Below are 21,483 nucleotides of genomic sequence, written 5' to 3' on the forward strand. Positions count from 1 at the left end.
TGGGCAGGGCGTGGCCGGTGCGTTCTGAGCGCTGCTGACGCCCCGCCCCCTGTCCTCGTCGCGCTCAGTGACGCGCAGGGAGGGGCGTGGCCGGCCCTGTCGGGAGCTGCGCAGGCGCAGGAGGCGGCGGCGGCGGCGGCGGCGGCGGAAGCGGCGGGAACGGAAGGGAACGGAAGGGAAGGGAACGGAACGGAAGGGAACGGAAGGGAAGGGAACGGAACGGGGGGAAGGGAAGGAAGGAAGCACCGCGGGTCCCGGCCGGGCAGCGCAGGGAAGGCCGCAACCCCGCAACCCCGCCCCGCAACACAGCCCCGCGTTCCCCCCCGCCTCGGGCCGCCCCATCCCGCCATGAGCTGCCGGCAGCCGCTGCCCAGCGAGCGGGGAGCGAGGCAGAGGTGAGGGACCGGGCCTGGGGGCGGCGGGAGGCGGCGGCTGGGCAGGGAGCCCCGGTCCGTGCGGGGACCGTGCGGGGACCGTGCGGGGACCGTGTGGGGACCGTGTGGGTACCGGGGGGAGGCGGGGAGCGGGTCCCGGGAAGGGGTTACGGGGGGGGAAGGAGGCTGGGAAAGGGGCGAAGGGTTTGGGGGGGTTTGAGGGGCATTGGGGGGGATGGGGAGGATGGGGGGGGGAGGCAGGAGGGAGCGTGGAGGATCCGGGCTGTGCCCACCCGCGGTTGTGACGCGGGAGGGGGGCAGGGAGTGGGGGTTTGGGGTGGTTTCCCAGGGGCTCTGGAAAGGAGAGGTGTGGAGGAGAGGGAAAGGAATGGGGACTGGGGAGGGAAAGGTCTCCTCGGAGGTGCTGAGGGAGGGGGGATGTGGTGGTGGTGGCCGTGGGCACCCCCGGGATGAGGCAGCTCCAGCTCCGTGGGCGTGGAGCAAGAGCTGAGTCTGCTGCAGCAGCTTCTGTGGGAGAGGAACCCAGTGGGAAATGCCACACTCCAGGCTGGTTTGACTCAGCTGGGGACGTGTTGGGTTTTAGTCACCAACCCCAGCTCTGCCCTGCACTGGGGATGGTGCTGGAGCTGCTGCCTGAGCCCTGGGAAAGGAGGCTTAAAATCAGGGTTAGATCCTGGGCTTGGGGTGCAGGAATCCTGCTGAGTTCTGCCCCTGGAGCAGCACTGAGATCCCCAGAGGAGGCACTGGAAAGGGACAAAACCTCCTGTCCTGCTGGGACAGAGCCTGGGGGGGCTTTGGGGCAGCTTTGGGGTTTGGTGGCAGTGTGGTCACTGCCCTGGGGGCTTTGCTCAGCCTGCTGGGTGTCCCTGGAAGGTCTGGGCTTCTCTTCAGCTGTTCCTGGGTACTGGGAGCAGTTGCAAGGCTGAGGATTGTCACAGGAGTTCCTGTGGGAAGGTTCTCTGCCCCTCTCCCTTCAGCCCCAGCCTGGCAGCTCTGGGGGTGCTGATGGTTTTGTCTCTCAGGGGTTTGGATCCATCCTTCAGGAATTTATCAGCTTTTCCTGCTGGCTTGGCAGAGTTGCCCTTGGAGAACAGCTCAGGAGGTGTGTCAGCAAGCTGATAATGTCTTTGGTTTCTGTTTTTTCTCCTTTCTCCCTGGCCTCTCCCTCAGGAAGAGGAGGAGGAATGGCCCTGAGGAGGATGGGCACGTGCCCCAGAGCAAACGTAGCACCAGGAACTCTGTGCTGCAGGACTCCTGGGACACTGAGGTGAGAACCTCCCTGGGCAGGTCCCCTTCCCTCTGGTGCTGAGTGTGGGGAGGGGATGGGAGAGCCTGAAATGGGATTTGTTTGGCTTTGTGTGGGAGCTCAGGAGGCACGAGAGGAGTTGGGAACCTGGGACTCAGGTGGTTTGGGACTCAGCACCTTTGCCCCTGAGCCTGGTTCCCTCCTGCCTGGATGTTCCTGGTGGTGCCTTTCACATCCTGGTGCACAGCACCCAAGGGTGCCACAGCAGGGACGTTTGGTGCCACTTGGAGCTCTGCTGCCAGGATGAGGTGTGTGACCTCTGAACAAGGGCAGCCCACCAGGGGTCACCTCCCCTGCCCACCCTGCTCCTCTCACTGGGCATCTCCTGAGGTGAAAGTGGTCCCCAAGCCTCCCAGCCCCTGTGCTGCAGGCAGAGCTGTTGTCTGGTGTTTGGAAAAGGCTCTGGGTGAATCCAGGCTCACTTGGTCACAGCTGAGCCACTTGGACTCAGGTATTGAGTTTCTGTTCCTGTTTGTCATGACCATGGGATAAACTGTCCCTGCTTCTCTCCTTGCTGAGGTGACAGATGTCCCAGGATGGTGCAGGCTGTGCTAGCTGGGAGAGCTCTTTAAGGAAAAAATAAAAATTAAAAAAAAAAAAAAGCTGATTTCCAGACTGGTGCCAGGTTTCCTGAGCTGTTCCCTGTGCTCATCATCACCTGGATGTTGCTGTGTTCATACCTGGCTGGCACTGCTGCAAAACATCCTGGGCAAGGGCATGCAGAGCAGAGCAGAGCAGAGCAGAGCCCCCCTTCTGCTTCCTGGCCCTGGGAGTTCATATGGAAATCTCCTTGGTGGTGGTTTGGGTTTTTTTTTTTTGTTTTTTCCCCCCAGCCCTCTGCAGATTGTAATTCTGAAGCAGGACACCCAGCAGAGTGCTGCCTCTGCTTGGGCTGCAGGAGATGGTTTGTGGGTTTGTTTCCATGCCAGGGGAAAGGCTTCCCCCTCACACTGACATTCCAGCCCAGCCACAGCTCTGCATCCCACTGCTCCTTTCCTGGGGGAAACCTCCCACCTGGCTGGGGTGAGGGTCACTGATGGGAGGAGAGGTTTGAGTGTTCCCCAGGAAGGAATCTGCTCTGCTGCAGAGTTCTCCTGGCTCCTTCCTGCAGGGCTGGGGTCTGAGGGGTAGAACCATCAGGAGCTGCTCTCCCTCTGACACTGCCCCACTTGTCCAACAGGTTAAACACCTCTGCTCTGTAGAGTAGTTAATGGCTAAAGGAGCTTTGTGGCAGGAGGAGGAGGAGGAGGAGGAAGAAGTTAGTGTGGAACAAGGGATTGGAGTAGGAGTAATGAAATTAAGGCTCTCAGGAAAAAGCCTTCATGGTGAGTGGCTGAAGCACCTCTGCTTGTCCTGTCAGCACCTGGCTGCTCAAATGCAGGAATGGGGAAGTGTCCTGTGGTGGCCTCACCAGGGGGTGACCTCAGCTCTGTCCCTAACTCTGTCTGCCCAGCAGCACCCACCCCATCCCACCCCATCCCACCCCACCCCCAGGGCTAACCCTGAGCTTCCTGCATGCCCTGCAGAGCACAGAGCTGCTCCTAACACCCCCAGGGGCACAACAGGAGGAGCTGTCCCTGGGGACACTGGATTTGGGGGGGGGCTGTGCTTTGAGTTGCCCCAACTCAAGCCTGACAGTGCTGCCTGCTGGTGAGCAGAGCTTTTTGGGGTTTGTTTTGTTTCCCTTTCCTGCTTTGTTGTCCTGCTGAGCAGGGTCACTGAGCTGAGCATGCCCAGGGAGCTGAGCCACGGGGTGAAATCAGTTGTTTGTGTCAGGACTTCCTGTGCCACAGGGAGACATCCCTGTGCTGACAGTGCAGGAGTGCTTCCCACGGGTGGCACTTGGAATTTCTGGGCAGTTTGTAACCCTTTGAGTCACTTTCCTGATTCTTTGCCATTTGCTGCTGCAGGTGAGAGCCCCTCAGGACCTTTGGGATATTGAGCTGGGAGAGAAGGGGGGGGAGGAGGAGCAATTTGTACCCCCAAAGGGCACATGAGGAGAGAATTGCTTTTCATCTGAGAGCATCCACACTCCTGCTTTTTGTGGAGCATTCCCTACAGCAGAGGTTCCTTTGCCCCCTTCAGCTCCAAGCTCTGTTCTCTGTGGTTTACCCCAGCCCATGACCTCAGTTTGCAAACCAGGCTGTGGAACTAACCCTGAGCTGGCTTTTTTGTCACCATCTCTTTCCATTTATATATGTTTTTTTTTCTAGGTCTTGTTCTTCCTCCCTGACAGAAAGATGTGTAAGATGAAAGGTGGTGTTTTTTTTGATGTCTTAGAGCCAGGTTTTTATGTCTTAGAGCCATGGGCTGCTCTGTGAGGCTGCTCCTCACTCCTGCTCACGTGAGCTCAGTTGGGTGCTCAGAAGGATGAACAGGATGGTGCTGTTTGCTCCCACTGGATTGTCCTTCATCCAGGCTATGCAGGCAGCATCCCTGGCTCTGACACTTCCAGGAGGGAAGCAGAGGTTTCTCCTCAGCTTCTGAGCAAACTGCTGAGCTCATCTGCAGTTCCTGCTGCTCCTCCTGGAGCTGCCACAGAGCTGGAGCAGTCACAGCCCCCCCAGGAGCTGCCAAGTGATGGAGGGGCTGGGCTGGACCCCCAGCAGAGGGTACACAGAGCATTTCCCTTCCCCTCAGCAGGAGGTCACCTGTGTGGTGCTCCCTGCTCCTCACTTAGGCAGGAAAAGCCCTTCCTGCTCTCCTGGCAGGCAGAGCATTTGGGGATCCCTCTCAGAGGAGTCATGAGCTCTGCAGCCTGGGGAGTCAGGAATGAGGAGCCCTTTGCTCTGATTTTCCATGAGAAGGAAGGGAGCCTGCAGTGTTCTGTTCAGCCCTTTTCCTTCCTGAGCAGCTTTCTGCCCTGAAACCTCCTTTTTTATTTCAGGTGGTTCCTCTGTGTGGCTGGCAGGAGCCTTTCTCAGCACTTCTCTCCCACCTAAGTTTTGCTCTATCACCCCACTGCATTGCTCTTAGGGAGGGGATGATCTCCAGCTCTGTTTAAACCCAGCTGACACCTCTCTCCAGGTCAGCCTGGAAGCTTCTGAGAGCAGCAGGGTCAGGTTCTTAAGTTCCTTAAGTCGTGGATGGTTGAGATGCCACCTCCCAGCCCACCAGATGGTGATCACCACATGAACACACTCAGCCTGGCTTTGGGAATGGTTTAAAACCTCTGTGGCTGCTCAGGGTGATGTGGAGAGGGGTGAGGTGTGCAGCTGCCTCTTTAGTGCTCCAGAATTCACATAAAATCTCCCTGGGCTGCTCCCCCTTTGCACCTTTCCACCTGAAGCTGTGTCTGGTTGTGGCTGCCTGTCACTGCTGCCATGATGACTTTTAAGGATTTCTTTTTGTTTGGTTTTTTTTTGGTTTTTTTTTTGGCTGATTGTGGTCCAGATGCCTCTCAGGATGTGCACCACAGCCTGGGGCAATGGTAGGTGGGTCTCTGACATGGTTTGGGCAGTTCACCTCACCTGCTAGTGAGTTTTTGCCTTGGAGAAATGGAAATAAAGAGGGTCTGAGAAAGCAGAGCTGCCACAGCCTGAGGTGCAGGAAGCACCCAGGACACTGACCTTGTTTCTAAAAAAAAAACTAAACCCAAAAAAACCCCAAAGAAACAAAACTTAGCACCAAATAATCATTACTAACAGCTCTGAGAGTGCTTCTTGCTATGTGGAAGGGCAGCAGGGAGCAATCCCAGGTTCTCACTTCCCTTTTTCACCTTGATTTTCAGAAAGTGGCGGTGAAAAGCCCCAAGGAAACCAGGCAAAAAGGCAACAAAGTGTCCTGTGCGGTGGGTTCCTCTCCAAGGCTGCTCTGAGCTGCTCAGCATTGCAGTGGTTGTGCTTCTGGGCACTGCTCCTGCCTCCCCCTCTCCTCCTGGAGCTGCTCCCTCTCCAGCTTCACCAAAGGGAGGAGAAGGAGCTGGAGGTGTAGCTGTACCTGCTGCTTCCCTCAGGAGAGGTTCTCTTGTTCCCTCCTGCCTGAACCTCACCCCCCAGCACACCTCACTGCCTTGCTTGCTTTACTACAACTGAAGCATTTCTTTTATTTTAGTTTTTTTCCCTTCTGTGACTTACCAAACCAGGGAATTTTTATGCCCCAGTTCTCACCAGCACTTGTGGAATCAGTGCTGGGGTGGAGGGGGGGGGGTTTCCCCCTCTAATCCTCATGTTCTTCCTCACTGGTTGTTCACAGCTGGGTTGGGTGCAGCTTGCACCATTCTTCAGATTTATTTATTCCAAAGTGAGGCCTCCTGGATGTGGAGCTGCCTGTTGGATTTACTGAGGGCTGCTCTGAATTTGTTGTCCTCCCCCTGTGGCCACCAAGCTTCGACCTTTGTGGTTTTAGTTTCAGACTTAGGAAAAAAAAAAGTGTTTTCTTTTTAGCTGCTTTTGTGAGTTCCCTCCTTGCAAGGTGGCACTGCAGCCCTGCTCTGGTTCTTTAGCACCTAAACATCTGCAGCCTTACCTTCCAACTTAATATCACCCAGCAATGAAGCATTTCAGCTGTAACCAATGGAACTTTTCATGACCAGCCCTAAAAATGGTGCAAGCCAAACAGTTTTATGTCTTTGAAGCACTGAAAATGCTGATTTTTCTCCCAGTCATTTCTGTGTTTACCCTAACTGCTGGCAAACCTGTCCTCCAGGAGACCCAAACCATCAGTTCCCTCTTTGGAACCTCAGTGCCTGTTGCTCTGGTCAGTAAATTGTTACAGAAAACCTCCAGTTGGTGTTGCTGGTGCTGAACTGGGAGGAGGAGTGGTTGTGTATGGTACCAGGGTGCTCAAAGACTTAAAATGGGCATGGAGCTGTGTTTGTAACAGCCTTGGGCTGCTGCAGATCTCCCTTCAGAAAGGCTGGAAGATGCTTTGCATGGTGCTAACCATCTGCCAGGGCAGCAGGGAGCAGTGTTCCTCCTGCCCTGCCCCTCCTCACACCTCCACTGGGCTCGATTTCCCAGTTCTCAGGTGAACCCAGCAAACTTCACTCCTGCTGCAGGGGGTCTTGGGGCAGAGCTGGTGGGCTTAGAATTGGAGAGAAGGTTGAAATGCAATGTCCTGGAGGTCAGGGGAGCTGTGGGGGAAGGATTGCTCCTCCCTTCCCACCTGCTGGCAGTGAGGGAAGCCAGGAATGCCAGGGAAGCAGTGGGTGGGTTTGTGTTTGGGCATCGGGTGGTCTGGAAGGGAGGGATTTGGGGTGAAGGAGGTTTGCTCCCCCCAGGGGCTTGGTGCTGGACAGAACTGTGTGACTCTGGTGTTCACTTTCTCTCTGTCTCAGTCCTCCAGCAGTGATAGTGGCAGCAGCAGCAGCAGCAGCAGCTGTAGCAGCAGCAGCATCAACAGCCCTGACCCAGCCTGTGGTGCAGAGAGCAGCCTGAACCCCAGGATTGCAGGATCCAGCCCTGTCTCCTCTCAGCCCTTCCACGAGCAGTCTGCACTAAGCCAAGGTCCCTACTTCCACATCAACCAGATCCTGAAGGAGGCACATTTCCACAGCCTACAGAGCAGGGGACGTCTCCCCACATGATGCACCAGCAGCTCCCTGCCTTCTGTGAAGGGACAGCACTGTGTAGATTTGATATTTCAACCTAAAAGTTTGTTAAAAATGGAATTGCACAAAACGCCTGTTGCCTTTTCAGTCTATATTTGGAATAACAGGTTAACAGGAAATTGTTTACTTGTGGTTTGCTGCACTATTGCAATGCAAAAGGGGCTTTGAAGCAATTTTTATAGGATTCTTTTCGAGGTGGTTATAAAGTAGGTGGCAAGAGGAGACCTGAGGAACCCACATCTGTGTTATAGGATTGCAAAATGTCCAATTCCAATCGACTGCCTAATCTGTTTGTTAGCAGTTTGTTGCTTTCTGTAAAGTTCTCTCCAACATCCATCTTCAGTTTTATAAGTCTTTTTTTTTTTTTTTTTTTTTTTTTTTTTTTAATTTCAATAAACTAGTAAAAAAATGATTTGGCACCAGAATTCTTTTGAGCATTTAGAGGGAATCAGGCAGTAAGAACAGGGGCTGTCTCTGGAGTCCCCTAGAAATGCTCTGGCTGGGAACTTTCCACCCAGCCTGGCATGCCAGGAGCCTTATCTTGCTTGATCTTTATTGCTGCAGTACTGGAAAAAAAAAAAACAAATGTGGAACTAGAAGCTGGAAAGGTTGGGCAGCTGGAGCTGGGATGTCAGGTGCCTGTGGAGAAAGGAGAGGAGGCTGGGGAGGGCTTTCTGAAGGTGTTTTGGGGTGATGTTGCTCCAATGCCCATGTTTAGCTGTGAAATGTTTTCTGTTGCAGTGTGTAGCCTGGTTGTTGTTGTTGTTGTTGTTTTCTTCTTCTTCTTCTTTGACTTAAGGTTAACAGCTCCTAAAGAAGAGGAAGTGAAGGACTGGCACCCCCTCTGTTCCAGCAGCCAGAGGCCAGGCCAGTGCTGAGCTGTGCCTGGTCCCTGCCCAGGGAAGAGAAACATCTTGCCTCGAGACACACACACACACAAACCTTTTTATTTTTAACTGCATCACTTGGTCATGCCCGAGAGCCACCCCAGCTTGAAGAGAGAAGGTGCAGCTGTGTCCTCCTCCTCACTGAGGAGCTGCCTGAAGAGTGAGCCAGGGCGTGAGGCCTCCTCCTCTGCTCTTGTCAGCCCAGGGCTGGGAACCTGCTCAGTTTGGAAGAACAAACCCATCAGGAGCTGCTGCAGCTTGACTGTCACCCCCTCCATCCCCTCATCTACAGGAGCTGCCAGGAGGTGAGGACTGCATCAGAACAGCTCTGCTGAGGCAGCTGGAAGCCCCAGGGCAGTGAGGAGCAGGGGCAGCAGCACAGCCCCTTGCTGCCAGCACCAGGGAACGTGGCAGAAGTTGTTCACCTGCAGGAAAGGGGCTGTTGCTCCCAGAGCATGGGGATGCCAGCAGGGCAGAAGCACAGCTGGTGCCCTCACAGAGAGCTGTTCTGGAGGAGTTATGGACTTGAACCTTTCCTGAAGTGTTTGAGCCTAAAAGAAGGTGCAAGCATCTGCCAGGGATGCTGAGAAGTGTGGCTGGCACTGAACACAGGTGTGTGTGTTTGTGTGTGTGTGTGTGTGTGTCTGTGTGTGTGTGTGTGTCTGTGTGTGTGTGTTTGTTTGTGTGTTTGTGTGTCTGTCTGTGTGTCTGTGCCACCACAGCAGGAGAGGGGAGCAACAGGAGTGAGCCAAACATCACTGCACACTTCCACACCACTACAGGTGAGGGATGAGAGGTGCAGGACACCCTCACTGCCAAGCTTTGGGCTTTTCAACAGCCCCCATGCTCTGCCTGATCCTTAATGGTTCTGAATTGGGGGAAGCTGCAGAGGAAACATCTGCATCTCTGCTTGGATCAAACCAAGCTCTTCCATCCCAGAAAAGGAATCACCAGAGATGGTTATGGGGATGCTGAGTGCTCATTACAGCATCCTGGAGCAGTGAGGTGTTCCCTGCCCCTCTCAGACCTCAGCACAGAGAACTCCATTGAAGCAGATGTTGTAAACTGGGGGAGATGAAGCAACAGAATGGTTTGTTTAGTGCTAAAACTGAGAACAGGACAAGACAGAGCCTTTGCAAGAGAAGCAAGCAAGCCACTCTGTGCACACAGGCTTCAATACCCAAGCAGCCTTCCTCAGGAGTTAAAGGTCAGCATCCCACTGGAAAGGAGGTCAGAGAATTAGCTGGAATTCTTTGATCTTTCTCACAGCCATCTTTAAATGAACTTTTATGCTTTGATCTCAAAATGCCCCAGCTGTTTAAGTGTTCACTGCCTTCTCGTGGTGGTTATTGCCTGGCTGGTACCACAGAGCAGTGAGCCCCAGGGCTGCAGGGGCTCTCGGGTGGTTTTGGTGAGGGTCAGGGGGAAATCCAAACCACCCCACACTGTGTTGGTTCTCTCGTTTTACCCAAAATAAAAATCAGGTTAAATGTTAACTGTTTGGCTACTTTCTTCTTTCCCCTCTAGCTCTAGTGTTGGTGGGAGAAGGAGCCCTGCAAGAAGCTGTACTGACCTGAACCCTTTCTGTGCTCCTGGCAGCAGATTTGCTCTTCCGTGAGCTCGACATACTCAGGGGCAGGAGTCCAAACCTTCAGAGATGGAAGAAGGAAACGTGAGAGGTCACAGGGAAGTTCCCAAAGAGACAGGAGAAGGCCCAGGAGAGCCGAGTACCTCACCTGATCTGGCTGGATGCTAAAGGCAAGATGTTGTGGAGCTCCTGGGAGCTGGGGGTGCTGCTCCGGCCCGTGTACTGGTTCTCTGTCCCGGTCAGCAAGCCAAAGAGAACCTGGAGGGCAAGAAGGAGCTGTGGGTATTTGGGGGCAGGGTCTCAGGGTTGGTTTTAAGTTTGAAGTGTCTCCCTTCCCCCTCTTCACTCTTGCTTTTAATTGGCACTGCTCCTTATCACCCCAGCTGAGTTCTAGCCCTGTTCCAGCACTATTTAACTCCAGGCAGGATGGAGCTCAGCAAGCTCCTCTTATCTTTGGCTGGCATTAAATAATTTCCTGCTTCTGAGAAGTGCCAGTGGTTATCTCGAGCCATTAAGCAGTTTATGAAGCCAGCCCAGCCACCCTTCCAAATGTGGTTTGCAGCCCTGCTTCCTGATCCATCCCTTCCTCCTCCTCCAACTCACAGAGGTTCTCTGAACCTGCCGATTCAGGTTGCTGTTCAAGTGGGGAGTGAACACATCCAGGTCGAAAGGATCAATGTGTCCCTCCAGGAAATCTGTCACCTTCTCCATCCTGCAAGCAGAGCAGAGCAGAGCCCTGTCAGGGTTTCACTGGCCCTTCCAACAGTGAGGGATTTTTTCCTGAGCAAACCAGGAATTACTCAGCAGAACAGCAGCTGCCTCAAGGGCTTCCAGCAATTACACAGCCTCCAGCAGCTGCTCAAGAGGAACCTTCTCCCCGTGGCACCACTCAGAGCTGCCTCAGCTCTCAGGGTGAGCATACACAAGGTTATCCTTAACTCCTGGGTGGAGGCTTAGCTGTTCTCTCCAGAATATCCCTGCCACCATATGGACACAGTGTGGATGGAAGCAGGGGGGACCAGCCCGCCGTCTCCAAGCTCTGTGCTGCAGGATCCCACCCCTCCCTCTCTATTTTGAGGACAAGCTTAGTGTGGGTGAAGATATCAGAGACCTGTGTCTGCACTGCCCTGCTCCCGAGGGATCCTCCTGGATTTTAAACCCTTTTAGAGCCCCACAGCTGACCCCCAGCACACCTGGAGTCATGTCTCATCCTGCTGGTTTTTCCTTCCTCGCCCTTTGCCGCCAGGATGCTGCTCAGGTACCGCAGGTCATAGAGAAGCTGCAGAGCTCTGTTCTGGGTCATGGGGAAGGCACCTGCTCTCTGCAAAGAGGAGGCAGGAATGGGCTGCTCACTGGCACCAAGAGAGGGCTGCCAAGGGCTGCCTCAGGGGAAATGTTTAGAAACAGCAGCCCCAAGACACAGCCCCCCCTAAGGAACTGTCCCAAGTGTGCCAGCTGCTGCCTGAGCCCTTCTTGGCTGTTTTTTGGGGAGCAGAGGAAGAAGAGACTCACCCAGATCTCTCCTGTCCCCAGTGACCCTCCCATGTCCCCCCAGCTGGAGTGAGGGCTGATCCTGTACCTTCTCCTGCTTCTCTTCCATGAGCTTTTCATAGGCACTCAGCACTTCTGCCATGCAGGTCTTCAGCAGCTCCTGCAAGGTGACTTTGGGAAGAGTGTGACCACCCACCCTGTTCACCTCTTGGCACAGGCTGAAGAGGAGGCACTGGACATGCCAGGAGGGCTGTTTAGGAAAGCTGTGTTAGTTCCCTGGGCTCTGTAAACAGCATTAACTTTCTCAGCAGCACAGCATCACTTGGGTTCTCCTGGTAGCAGCTTCCTACTTCCTCACAAAGCTCAGAGCCTGAGACCTATCTGCCCCCACACAGCATGGCTAAGGCACCTCACACCTTTTTGCTGATTGGTTGTGGTTCTCAAAGTCCCACAAGAATTTTTACCAGAGGTGTTCACCTGAGTGTCCTCAGAACAGGATTTCCTGGGCCTTTTCTGTCCCCACCCACTCCCTGGCCTCTGGAGTTACTCCCCTGCTGGGCTTCTCCCAGCTGTCCTGAGCTCTCACCCAGCTGCTTTTTCCTTCAGAATCAACAAAATTCCCCTTTCTCAGGTTCACTACAAACCTGGCCAGCCCCTCCTGTACTCTGCAAACACAGAACTTGCTCTTGCTCTTGCCCTCCTCTCCCTCCAGAATTGTCCCCTCTGTGTCACTCCTGTCACACCACACCCCAGGGAAGCTGCTGGGTCTCCTGGGCTTTGCCCAATCCCCCTGCTGCATCCTTGTCCTTCAGTGCATCCAAGTTCCATCAAATCTCTCTTCTGGGGGCCTCTGTGCACAAACCAGACCCAAGTCCTTCTTTGGCTCAGTTCTACAGGATCTGGGCCCATCTCATTCACTGGAACATAAAGCAGCAATTCTCTCATTTCCTTCCTCTGACCTCTGTTCTTAGAAGCTGAGTTATCTCCAACAGTAAATAAGAGCAGTGGAGCATTTGCCCTGTGTTCCCAGCACCAGGCACACAGCTCAGCAGGGCAGCCTTGTCTGACAAAGCAGCAGGTTTGCACACCAGCACTCTGCTCCCCCCCTGCAGGTAATTCCTCTGCATTTTCCCCCAGGATGTTTCTCATACCTGCACAGGCAGCCGGATCTTTGATGTTACACTGTTCCCAGCCTCAGTCTCCTCCTGAATTTCAATTTCATCCCAGTTGGTGGCTGTAGCCAGGACAGAGCCAGCTGTGTCCAGCAGCAACGTGTGGCTGAAGGACTGCACCAGACCCTGGAGTGGAGAACACAAAAGCTCCCAGTCACAGCTCCAACAGAAGGACCAAAGGATGGACAGCCTGCTCCTGCTCACACATCCCTGGGGGTTTGGATGGGGCTTGGAGCAGCCTGGTCTAGTGAGAGGTGTCCCTGCCCAGGGCAGGGGGTTGGAATGAGATGATCTTTAAGGTCCCTTCCAACCCAACCCAGTCTGGGATTCTCTGATCCCCTTGCTCCACCCCAGGTCAGTCTTCTGGAGACCTTCCCACTGGATACCACCTCTGGGCTGCCACCACCTCCTGTCCCTGTGGGCAGGGTGTCCCTGTCCCTGTCCCACGAGCACCGTGGCAGCAGCACAGGCTGCAGAGAGCCACAGCCCACGCAGGAAGCAGCTGTGACAAGAGAAGCAGCTCCTTACTTTGGTGACAGCCGAGCTCCAGATCTGGTAAGCAAACAGGCTCTGCTGCAGGAGCTCTGCCTTCACCTCCTGCCACTTGGCCTGCACAGGGGTCATTTCTTGGCTTTTCCCTTTTCCCAGCTTCTTGGTGGAGCGGGGTTCCCTCAGCAGGGTCTGGGTGCTGCTCCCCCTGCCCAGGACACAGCGCTGCAGGTGAGGGCAGAGCTCGCTCAGCGCCTGGCACAGCCTGGCCATGAAGAGGACGGCGTTGAGCTTGGGATCGTTGGGAACGTCCCCCTGAGTCCCCAGCAGGCTCTGGGCAGTCTGGAGCTCCTCCCGGAGGCAGCCCAGGAGGTGTTGGATGCAGCCCAGGCAGTGCTGTCGGAGCAGCTCCTCCACCCTGCCCGCGTCCCCGTAGCGGTCGAAGGCAGAGGGCGGCGGAGTGGCTTCCCTGGGCTCTGGGGAGTCAGGGGGAAGGTAGAAGAGGAGATCGTCCAGCTTGTCCTTCAGCTTCCAGTCCAAGGCTGAGCAGAAGCTCTGCAGGCATGGCGTGAGGGCCTGGGCCTTCATGGAGAGGCCACTCTTGGGGAGAGGGCCACGGTTGGCCACGCTGACCCAGGCGGCGTCAGGGGGAAGGTCCCCGGGGCTCTCTGACCACAGGAACAGAGCCACGTTGTGTTCCAGCTGGATCTGCCTGCTGAGCCCAGAAGTGCTGGGTTGGACTTCCAGTTCCTGCAAGGCTGAAGTGAGAAGCTGTTTGGAGCTGCTTGAGATGGAGTCGAACCCTTCTTTGGTCAGTGTCTGGAGAATCAGGAGGGAAAAAGGAAAGAAAAAGAAAAACTTTTGTGTGTGCTCCCTGGCAGTTAAAATACATAATTAGTGCTGCTAACAGGAACCAGTGGGTGCTGGAGATCACAGAATCATTTAGGTTGGGAAGGAGCTCTGGGATCATCAAGTCCAACCCCTGATCCACTCCCCCTGTGGTTCCCAGACTCTTTTTAAAAACCTCCAGGGATGGAGAATCCACCCCCTACATGGGCAGCCCATTCCAAGGCCTGATCACCCTCTCTGGAAAGAATTTTTTCCTAATATCCAAGCTAACCCTTCCCTGGCAGACCTTAAGCCTATGGCCTCTTGTCTTACTGGTAGCTACTTGGGAGCAGAGCTCGACCCCCCCCCCAGCTCCAACCTCCTTTCAGGGAGTTGTAGGGAGTGATGAGGTCTCCCCTGAGCCTCCTCTTCTCCAGACTCAAAGAGTTATGTCAAGAGGGAGCAGAGAGCAAGGCCACTCACCTCTAGCCTGTCCAGGAAGAGCTGCTGCAGCAGGTCCTCCCAGAAGGAAGCAGTTTTGTGCAAGAGGCGCTGGCACAGGGCCTCCCAGTTCTGGCTGATGGACTCACTGGTCAGCAGCTCCCAGACAGCATCACGGATCCCTGCCAGGCCCTTCATGCTCTTCACATAGACCAGCAGGCTGCTGACCCCAGCCCTGATGTCCTCACTGCACCTGAAAGCAATGGTTTTTTTTCCCCTCAGTCTGAGAGGCTCAGCTGCAGCCCCTGGGAAGGCAGGAGAGCAGATGAGCTGCACTGAGGTGGGGGAATTCTCCATCTGTTGGGCAGAGGCTCTTCCAGCAGGGCTGAGGAGACCTTTGCCTCTCACATCCCACACCAGGATCCTGCAGGAAAGCCACTGGGAGGAACCCTGGGCTGTGGGGGGTGTCAACTCCAAGAGGATGGCACCCAAGGAATGCTGGAAAGGTTGGAGAGGGGAGGCTCTGGGAAGGGCTGGGGAAACATCCCATGGCCAAGGAGCACCCTGTGGGGGCTGCAGCTGCTGGCAGGGACCAGCTGGCCCATCAGATCATGACACCAGGGCTGATGAGGATGTTAAGGGGCAGTGGGGCTGCCCCCATCAGCAGTGCAAGGCAAGGGGGGAAGGGGTGGAGCTGGCAACTCTATAAAAGGGGTCTGGCTGCCCCCAAACAGCTCAGGGAAAGGCAGAGAAGAGGAAGGAGGTGCTGGAGCAGGAGCCAGGTAAGGGATTTTCTTCTCATTTATTCTGTGCTTGTTGCTGGAGGCTGTGGCAGTGTAAAGGAGCTCTAGAAAAATATCTTTGTGCTGCTGGGTCTGTTACAGCAGTGTCACTGCTGTTAGGGGGGTGCTGGCCCAGAAGCCAGCAGAAGGAGCAGCTTGGCTGGAGTAAGGAAGGAGGAGAGCTTGAGTTTGTGGCACGGAAGCCCTGTGGTGTCTGGGAGAGCCCTGCAGAGGGGAACATGGTGCCACTCACATGGTGATCCACTTCTGCAGTGTGTCTCTGAGGTAGTCCTGGCTGATGGGGTGTGCCAGGGTCCTCAGGGTTGGCTGGAACCCCACTACAGACTCTGGGAGGTACTTGAACCAACTGCTCAGTTTCATCTCCTCCTCCAGAACCCCTCCTTTCCCTGGAAGCACAGAGGGTTGGGTCAGCTCAGCATGGAGGTGACCTCCTGCCTGTCAAGCCAAGGTGGGCAGAGGTCTAAGAGAGGAGTTGCTTGGGTGCTTACCTGCTGGGTGCTGGCCTGTGGTGCTCTCCAGGGTGGAGAAGAGCAAACCACAGGGCAGGGTGGGATCTGGGGGCATCCCTTCAGGCATGGTGTAGAAGAGAGCGTGGGCCTGGTAGAGGGTGGTGGTTAGCAGCTCCATCAGTGAACACACCTGAGCTTTTATACCTGCACCTGCAGAGAAAAAACTTCCAGCCCAGGCAGCCCTGAGGGTTCAGTGAGACTTTCCAGAGAAGGCCCCAGGCTTCACCAAAGCAGATGGGCTTGAGCACTGTTATTTTTTTTCTGGTGTTTTATTGCTGTGCTAACAGTGTGGTGGCTGCATCCCCCCCATCCCAAGCTCTAAAGGTAATAACCACCCACCCACCCTTCTGTGGGGCAAGAGGGGGATGAAGTGAAGGGGGCTACCCTGACTTGGGAAAAAAAACCCAAAAAAGGAGCCAGCATGTTCTACTGACCATGGTGTGGCTGGTTGAGGAGCTGCTGGATGGCCAACTTCCTGGCCAGAAGGAAGTCAGCCAGAGCCTGGCGTGGAGAGCTGTCCTCCAGGAGCATGATGGCACAGAGGGCTTCTGCCACTGCCTGGTCTGATGCAGTCTGGCTCTTCAGCAGGCACTTTGTTTCCTGCAGGATGGTGGATCTGCCCAGGGAAGGGGGTTCAGCAGTCAGTGCTCGTGGGGATGTTCTTATCCCCAGACACGGGGACTCAGGACTGAGCTGTTCCTGCCCCAGGACCTTAGGGTTGCTGTGGGGTCTCAGGGGTAGGAAGGGACCTTCAAAGCCCACCCTGGGCAGGGCCATATTTTGCTAGCCCAGGCTGCCCCCAGCCCTCTCCAATTTGCCCTTACCCACATCCATCCCCTCGGATTAACCCATTCCAGCATCCCACCACCCTCACTCCTCCCCGGTGGCCACCAAGGAGCCGCTGGTAGCCCTGTCCCAAGGGTGTCCCTCACCTGAGGTGGCTGGCAGTCGCCACTTGCCGCAGGAGGATGGGGAACCGGGTCAGAACCGGGCTGCTGTGTGCCCGGGGCCCGTCAAGCTGGAGCTGGTGCCGGAGGTGTCCGGCGAGGAGGTGTAGGCGGGCAGCAGGCAGGTACCTGGCAGCTTCCACAGCCCCCCACACCTTCTCGGGGACATCCAGCAGCAGCTTCAGCTGTGCTGCTGCCCGGTAAAAGCTTTCCTGAGCTGGGGGCTGAGCCTGGAGAGGGGGAAAGCAAAGGATGAGGAGGGGATTGAAGGCATGAGGAAGGAATTCACAGAATCATTTGGGTTGGAAAGGGGCTCTGAGGTCACCAAGTCCAACCCTTGATCCACTCCCCCCGTGGTTCCCAGACTCTTCTTAAAATCCTTCAGTGATGGAGAATCCACCCCCTTGGAGATTCCCAAGGTCTGATCACCCTCTCTGGAAAGAATTTTTTCCTAATTTCCAACCTAACCCTCCCCTGGCAGACCTGGAGCCCATGGCTTCTTGTCTGACTGATAGAACCCGACCCCCCCCTGGCTCCAACCTCCTTCCAGGGAGTTGGGGACAGTGATAAGGTCTCCCCTGAGCCTCCTCTTCTCCTGAACCCCCCCAGCTCGCTCAGCCCTTCCTCACAGGACTCCTGTCCCATCACACCATCAATCATTAAAAGGATTCAATTAAAAAGCTTCCGGGGCCGCCTCCCAACCCCTCACCAGCACGGTGGGAGCGGGCCGGGCCGGACTTCCCCGCTGCAGCCCCCGCACAGCCCCCAGCAAGCGTTGGGCGCTGATCCGCATCTCGGCGATGGTGTCGGCCGCTTCGATGAGGTCTCGGTAGCGCTCCCCCACCATCTGCCTCAGCTCCTCCCGCTTCTGCTCGATGTCTGCCCGCAGCTTCCGCTCCACCGCCCGCAGCTCGGACGCGGTGTGAGCTTCGAAAAGGGCTTCGGCCTCCGCTCCCCGAACCCCCGGGACCGAACCAGCCCGCACGGACGTGGCCGCCGCCATCTTAGGGCAGGGGGATGGCGGGGAGGGCCCTTCCGGGGTGGCCCCGGGGGCGCCGCCATCTTTGTGCGGGGCAGAGCCGCGTTGCCATGGTGACGGTGCCGGCAGGCCGCGCCGATTGATAGACATCTTTGTGTAATTAATTTATACGGATAATTTTATTTATTTATTTATTTACTGACGGTCCACGCGTCCTGCGGGTGCCGCTGTGGCTCCACACACACCACCGGAGGAGGGGAGGGAGAGGGAGGGAGGGGGGTGTTGGTGTTTTCCCGGCTCAACCCCCCGGGAGTGGGGATGGGGGCTCGGGGGGATCTCTCCGAGCCCTCCTTGTCTCCTCTCAGTCGGGTCTGCCTTAAAAGGGACCTCCCGGAACACCCCCGGTTCCGTGTCATCCTCCCCGGCAGCACTAGAGGGAGACAACGGGACGGCGGAGCATGGCGGGGACTGGACCGGACCGGACCGGGCTCGGGGTTCTCCTGCTTATGGGGCATTTTTGGGGTGGGTGGGCTCTGCTTAAAGCTCTGCCTGCCAGGGGGACGGCGAGGCTGCAGCTGGGGGGTGCTGAGGTCCCCTCTGCCATCCCTGCTCTGCGCACCCCCCAAGAAATGCCCCAATCCGCGTGGTTTCAATTGGGGGGAAAACCCCCAAATAACTGCTCCTCTTGCTCGGGTCTGGCAAAATCACGCCGAGTGGAAGGGTGTTTGTGGGGGGAGCAGCTGGAAAGCACCCCATGGAGTCAAAACTGCTCCGAATTGTGGGTTTTTCCTGCCTTTTGGTGCGGCTCCATCCCGCAGATCCCATCCCCACCACCACCCCACTCGGGGTTTGGGTCGCGAACATCATCCTAGGCACTTGCTGCCTTCCTTTTCTCAGCCGTTGTGTGAAGGCTCAGTATTTCTGGCAGGCACCATCTCTCTGTACTGATAATTACAGGAATTCCTCACCGCAGGAACCCGAGGTCCCTGTTCGGAGCCCGATGCTCCCTCAATCCCGTAACTCCCCCTTTGTGGTGCGAACAGGGGGGAAAAAAATCCTGGGTGTTTAGGAGTGAAGGGGTTTATTTGCACAGAAGCTGCTGGTGGCAGAGCCAGGGCAGGGTTTATGGCAGAGCTGAGTTCTTTATCTCTTCATGTGATGATTTGCTAAGCAAACACTCCCGTGCATCCACACCTTCTGCCACTGCTCTTGTCTCCGGTGGATTAAACCCCCAGTGATGGCACTTGATGTGCCCTGAGCTCCTCAACAACAGCCTGGAGCTCTGGGAGTTGTTGGCTGAGTTTCTTGGACCCTTTTTACTCGAGTTATTTGTTGTTGTGCTGTGTCTGTGACCCATCCAGCTCAGGGGTTGATGCTGCCTGGACCTCGGTGCCCCAGGTTTGTGCTGAGCCAGGAATGATTCTGTGGGGGTTTTTTTTGGGGGCTCTGTGTGGAAAGCTGAGATCACCCCAAGGTGTGGTGCTCACCAACAGGGAGAGGGATGTGGGGGAGAAGGACTGAGCACGGGCGGTGGGACTCCAGGCTTGGTGCCTCTTTTCCTCTGCTGCTCGCCCAGCTCTGACACACACACACGGAGTCAGAAACTGTAGGAAAAATCTTTTACTTCCTTCCCACCCCATCCACAACTCCCTCCCTTGGGGTACAGACCGCGGGAGCCTTTGCTGGGGGAAGGTTGAGTTCCACACGCACAAAAAAAAACCCCAAACAACCCAAACCAACCAAGAAAACAAACAGCAAACAAACCCTTTTATAGGGAGGAAAGCAAGAGTTACAGCAGGGAGAGGTGCTGGGGGTGTTCCAGTGACAGCAGAACCACACACACTGCACAACAGCTACAGGTACAGAGAGGGGTATGTACAGGGGGTGCAGTGCTGCTGGGAGGGGGGTGACCCCCAGATGGTTCCCAGCTTGGCAGGGAAAGGCTTTTTGTATTCAGCAGAGATTAAATCTCATTAAATCTCTCCCCTTCCCTCCCCCTGCAGAAGTCCCCTGGAGCAGCCTCCATGGTCCCTCCTGGCTCCTGCCCGGTGTCACCAGCCCCACAGCACATGAGGAGGGTGAGGGGGAGCCAAGGGACCCCCCAGGGGTTGGGTCTGAGTCCTGTGTGCACCAGGAGGGGCTGATCCAGCAGCCACTGCAGAGTGGGGTAAAACACTGCTGGTGTGTCCACTATATACATCTATGTACAGGCACCCCCATCCCTCCTGGCCACGGGGCGTCCCTCATCTCCTGCTCAGGACACAGCTCAAGGAAAGTTCCCTGGATCTCAGCTGGTGTGTGGCTGTCCTCCTGTCCTGGCTTTTTGCAATCCAGGTCCTGGAGCAAGCAGGGAATGGGCTGAAATCCATCAGGAGAGACGGGTGTCAGGCCAGGGCTGGGCAGAGGTGTCCTTGGCTTGGGAAGCAGCAGCTTTTGTCTCAGACTTAGCAGCAGGAAAGGTGGTTTGGGGTCTGCTGTGCCCTTTGCTGGTGCCTTGCTGGCCATTCCTCCTTGGAGCAGCCCTGGCAGAGGGGATGGAGACTCTCCCTGAGCGGGCTGAAATCAGCTCCTTGGCAGCAAAGGCTGAAACAACCCCCAAAAATGGGAGAGTCAAGCCCAGCTCTGAAGCAGCAGCAGCAGCACAAATGTGGAGCAGGGGAGCTCCCAGTACAGGAGGGGAGCTGACTGGGAATCACTGGCTGGCTGTGTCTGTACGGGTCTGGGAGGGAAGGGACCTCCCCATGGAGTCTCCAGCTAAGAACAAAGCCTTTCCATTGGGATGGAGAGTCAGGGAAGCCATCCAGAGTCAGGCAGGGGGGGTTCCTTAGGAGATGGTTATTTTTAAGAAGTCCAAGGCAGCTTTGGTGCTGAGATGAGGAGCTTCAGAGCTGGAAGAGGAAGGCTCCAGGTCCAAGCCCAGCCTCTTCCTGCCCATCAGACTGGGGTCTGGCTATTGAGCATCACTGAGCAGCACAGCTCCAGGAGCCAGGCTTGGTCTGAGGTCGTGGTTGGGAACGTTCCTGGGGTGATGCTCAGCCCAGCCACAGCACCCTTCAGCCCCCAGCCCCCCAGGGATGGGGAAGAGCTCAGTCCCATGGGGGGGGTGGGTGGCAGAGCTGCCCCTGGGGTTCCTGATCTGCATGGGGGGGAGGCAGGGAATGGAAAGGGAAGGGGAGTTGGTGTCTCGTGGGCTTTGGGGGTCTGTGTAGGTGCTGGGACTGGCAGCTTCCTGCAGCACTGTCACACGGGCATCCCTGCAGCAAAGTGACACCTGCTCTGACCAGATCCCTGCTCCCAGCATCCAGAGGAGCTGTGGGACAGGCAGGTTTCTGCTTCCCATCACCTCCCCTCGGTGATAAATCTGTTCCTGCTGCTCCAGCCAGGCAGGCAGGAGCTGGAATTAATCTCACTTGCCTGGGGACAGCCTGCGTGTGGAGCAGCAGCAGAGCCACTCCAGCAGGATCAGCTCTGCAATAACCGGGAGAGGTTTCTCATTATGCTGCCAGCAGCCCCGCGAGGCTTTTCAGAACAGACCCAACACGGGGTCAAGTTCCCACTAAAATCAAGTGGCTGGGAAGGAAAACTTTGTTACTCAGAGCAGCGCTGGTGCTGCTGTTCATTACCCAGCAGTGAGGCAGCAGCAGGTTTTATTCTGTGGGGTTTGCTGCCAGCCTTGGGCTCTGGTTCCTTCCCCTGCTTGCTCCTGGTTTTGCTCTCCTGCCCTTTCTGCCTGGGTGAGGAGCTGGGGGGTGCCCCTGACACCCCCTGGGACCCTCCCCCTGCCCTCAACATTTCACCTTGGTGGCCTTTGGGATGTAGTGGCAGCCCCCACCCCCCTGTGCCCTTTTCTGCTCACCTGCAGCCCCCTTGACCCCAGCCCTGGCTGCAAAGGGGCAAATGGGATATTTGGGATCACAGCCCCCCCTGAACAGCTCTGAGCTGCCAGAAATCACTGCCTGAGGGGTGCAAAGCTGAACTGGGCACACGGAGTGCTCGGCACAGGTCCTTCCTGAGGCTTAGGAAGTCAGACTCCTGCGTTCTCAGCATGAAAGCAGCACCCAGAGGAGATGCTCCCAGCCCAGGGCTCCTGCTGGAGA

The 21,483-nt window shown here is 56.2% G+C and overlaps 2 protein-coding genes across 5 annotated transcripts; one reads left to right on the forward strand and one right to left on the reverse strand.

Moving 5' to 3' along the window:
* Positions 1-239: 239 nt before the first annotated feature.
* On the forward strand, positions 240-7,664 carry FAM104A (family with sequence similarity 104 member A). 2 transcript variants are annotated; one of them, XM_030461681.1, is made up of 4 exons: positions 240-395; positions 1,566-1,662; positions 5,432-5,491; positions 6,980-7,664. In XM_030461681.1, the coding sequence occupies exons 1-4, from the start codon at positions 349-351 to the stop codon at positions 7,226-7,228; spliced, it is 453 nt and encodes a 150-aa protein (XP_030317541.1). In that variant the 5' UTR covers positions 240-348; the 3' UTR covers positions 7,229-7,664. The 2 variants fall into 2 exon arrangements, with proteins under 2 accessions (XP_030317541.1, XP_030317542.1); XM_030461682.1 differs by lacking the exon at positions 5,432-5,491 and having other exon boundaries at positions 244-395.
* Positions 7,665-8,182: 518 nt separating this feature from the next.
* On the reverse strand, positions 8,183-17,443 carry COG1 (component of oligomeric golgi complex 1). Of its 3 annotated transcripts, XM_030461680.1 has the most exons (15): positions 17,117-17,443; positions 16,393-16,637; positions 15,895-16,076; positions 15,440-15,610; positions 15,184-15,337; positions 14,191-14,401; positions 12,919-13,698; positions 12,370-12,516; positions 11,307-11,468; positions 10,921-11,048; positions 10,331-10,439; positions 9,876-9,985; positions 9,713-9,788; positions 9,320-9,358; positions 8,184-8,354 (listed from the first exon to the last, which is right to left on the reverse strand). In XM_030461680.1, exons 1-14 carry the CDS (start codon positions 17,408-17,410, stop codon positions 9,341-9,343), a joined length of 2,787 nt encoding a protein of 928 aa, XP_030317540.1. In that variant the 5' UTR covers positions 17,411-17,443; the 3' UTR covers positions 8,184-8,354; positions 9,320-9,340. The 3 variants fall into 3 exon arrangements, with proteins under 3 accessions (XP_030317539.1, XP_030317538.1, XP_030317540.1); XM_030461679.1 differs by lacking the exon at positions 9,320-9,358 and having other exon boundaries at positions 8,183-8,354; positions 15,440-15,604; XM_030461678.1 differs by lacking the exon at positions 9,320-9,358 and having other exon boundaries at positions 8,183-8,354.
* Between the last annotated feature and the right edge of the window lie 4,040 nt (positions 17,444-21,483).

Source organism: Calypte anna, chromosome 18 (assembly GCF_003957555.1).
Source record: "Calypte anna isolate BGI_N300 chromosome 18, bCalAnn1_v1.p, whole genome shotgun sequence".
In the NCBI taxonomy this organism is placed as follows: domain Eukaryota; kingdom Metazoa; phylum Chordata; class Aves; order Apodiformes; family Trochilidae; genus Calypte; species Calypte anna.